A 2533-nucleotide genomic window follows, 5' to 3' on the forward strand; every position below is an offset into this window, starting at 1 on the left:
GCCTTAAGTTTCACGCCGTGTTCATCGTTGCCGTGGTAGGGCTTCTAGAGTGGGTGATGCGCTCGACGGACGACCAGCCGCTCTACCACATCGCCGCGCCACCGGTGCCGCCGCCGCCGCCACCGATGCCAACTACTATCAGCTACACGCTGAGTCAGGAGATGCCACACCTGAAGTCTATGGAGCTCGAAGGAAAGATGCCCTCGCACGTGCCACAGGTGCGTGGGCTTGATTATGTTGCGCTTCGCAAGGAGGGAAAGCTCTCGTGATGGAGCGGCGGCAAAAGAAACGGGAGAACTCCCCGACAGCTGAGCGGCTGCGATGTCACGTCGTTGGTGTGTGCGATCACCATGACGCTACACTTAGATGGCCGAGATTGGTAGAGGAAGTGGTGGGAAAGAGGTGGGGGGGGGAGCCAGTGGGGGAAGAGGTTGTCTGCTGAGGAGGGAACCCTTCGCAAGTGTCGTGTGCGTATGGATGAAGCTGTTTGTGTGTGTGTGTGTTTCTGTCCAGCGATGGGTTTTTGCTTTCTGGAATTCTGTCTTCCTGGGCGCCAACCTACATTCTTACTTGTCCTGTTTCTTGCCCGACGCCTACTTGACAAAGTCAAATCACAAAGCAACTCTTTCTAATAAAAACAAGCCACATCGCAACAAGCCATGTCCTGCGGTGACGCGAAGCTCAACCACCCCGCCCCACACTTCAACGAGGTGGCGCTGATGCCCAACGGCACCTTCAAGAAGGTCGACCTCGCCTCTTACAAGGGCAAGTGGGTGGTGCTCTTCTTCTACCCGATGGACTTCACCTTCGTGTGCCCCACAGAGATTTGCCAGTTCTCCGACCATGTGAAGGAGTTCAACGACATTCACTGCGAAGTGATTGCGTGCTCCATGGACAGCGAGTACTCACACCTGGCGTGGACAAATATTGAGCGCAAGAAGGGCGGCCTTGGGGAGATGAAAATCCCCATTATTGCTGACAAGACGAAGTCCATCATGAAGGCTTACGGCGTGCTGAAGGAGGATGGTGTGGCGTACCGCGGCCTCTTCATCATTGACCCCAAGCAGAACCTGCGTCAGATCACGATCAACGATCTTCCGGTTGGTCGTGATGTGGAGGAGACGCTCCGCCTGGTTAATGCGTATCAGTTCGTGGAGCAGCACGGCGAAGTGTGCCCTGCCAACTGGAAGCCTGGGTCCAAGGCGATGAAGGCATCTCCCAATGAGGCCCTGGAGTACTTCAAGGCTCTCTCCTGAGGTTTTCGTAAAAAAATGGCGTAGTATAGCTCATATACATTATGATTTCTAATTGCTTCTGTCTCTTGACCTAATTTTTTTTTCTTGCTTATATCATTGTTTGGGGAACTCACGGGGCTAAATTGAATAACGGGGAGAAAAATGGGCGGGGGCTGTAAGTGTGACGCACCTGAAGGTTTCTCGCATTTTATCCTGTCTTGGACTTTTTTTTTGTCTCTGTGTTTAAGTTGGCTTTGTTCATGCGACTATATATATATATATATATATAGTAAAAAGGAAAACCAAGTGAACCGCGGCTAAGCTTCGTTCGCGGGGACTTGAAACTTTGCGTATATACTGTAATTTGTTTCTTTCATAAAGTGGCAAAGCCAGCAGGCGGGTGTGTGTGTGTGTGTGTGNNTGTGTGCGGGGAATGGGTGGAGATTGTTGTTTGCATACCTTAACTTATTTGTGTTCCTTTTTGATTCTTGTGTAAGTTCTGTCCGTGGTAACCAGGATGGCGTGCGGAGTGGTACCTTTCTCTTTTGGTGCGTGATGCGCCTTGTTGGGCCGCAGTGCGTTGCCTTGAGGGCGTGTTGTTGCACGCGGTCCGGAGTGTTGCGATGATGTGGCACCGTACTGGCTTCTTCAATGATAGGCCGGCCGATGTGTCGTTTGAAAACGGCGATGTGGCGGTTTCGCAAGTTGTCGGGGATAAATGGCCGCAGGACTCCTTGCTTTTTGGTGTGTCTCTGTGTGTGTGTGTGCGCTGTCACTACAAGTACTCGAGTGTGCGCGGGACGTTGCGTTTGGAGCCGCACAGACGGCGTGTGTTGCCACAATGCGCTGCTTATTTTTTAGCTTTTCAACGATGCCGCGACTGTCTGAATTCTTTTTGTTGCGCTCGCAGTGTCACGCCGGTCGACAGGGGCTTTTTTTTTTGTTTGGTGGGGGTGGGAAGCGTGCTTGTCTGACGTGGTGTGATGTGTGTGGCAACAGTGGGCGCTGGCATGCCTGTGGTGTGTGTGCGTGGGCGTATTGCCTGCATTCCTTGTTCCTCGTTTGTCTTACCCCACGGCCCGCACCCCCCAATGGGCGTTGTCGCAGGGTCTAGTAGGCAGTAGTGGCTGTCGAGCGTGCCATGCTGGTCCATCTCGACAAGTGGTGGAAGAGCAAGGCCCACCGCCGCATCCGTGGGCCTCGTGGGGCACGTTTCGCGAGCCTTAAGTTTCACGCCGTGTTCATCGTTGCCGTGGTAGGGCTTCTAGAGTGGGTGATGCGCTCGACGGACGACCAGC

At 53.4% G+C, this 2533-nt stretch overlaps 3 protein-coding genes across 3 annotated transcripts; all 3 read left to right on the top strand.

The window, feature by feature from the left end:
• Positions 1 to 56: 56 nt before the first annotated feature.
• DQ04_16481000 (hypothetical protein) lies at positions 57 to 269 on the top strand (the record flags this gene model as incomplete). Its single annotated transcript, XM_009317475.1, has 1 exon — positions 57 to 269. One exon carries the CDS (start codon positions 57 to 59, stop codon positions 267 to 269), a length of 213 nt encoding a protein of 70 aa, XP_009315750.1.
• A 390-nt stretch (positions 270 to 659) lies between these two features.
• On the top strand, positions 660 to 1256 carry DQ04_16481010 (tryparedoxin peroxidase; the record flags this gene model as incomplete). Its single annotated transcript, XM_009317476.1, has 1 exon — positions 660 to 1256. One exon carries the CDS (start codon positions 660 to 662, stop codon positions 1254 to 1256), a length of 597 nt encoding a protein of 198 aa, XP_009315751.1.
• A 602-nt stretch (positions 1257 to 1858) lies between these two features.
• DQ04_16481020 (hypothetical protein) lies at positions 1859 to 2209 on the top strand (the record flags this gene model as incomplete). The annotated part of the gene is made up of 1 exon (XM_009317477.1): positions 1859 to 2209. One exon carries the CDS (start codon positions 1859 to 1861, stop codon positions 2207 to 2209), a length of 351 nt encoding a protein of 116 aa, XP_009315752.1.
• Positions 2210 to 2533: the final 324 nt, after the last annotated feature.

Source organism: Trypanosoma grayi (assembly GCF_000691245.1).
Source record: "Trypanosoma grayi strain ANR4 Tgr_1648_V1, whole genome shotgun sequence".
NCBI lineage: Eukaryota > Euglenozoa > Kinetoplastea > Trypanosomatida > Trypanosomatidae > Trypanosoma > Trypanosoma grayi.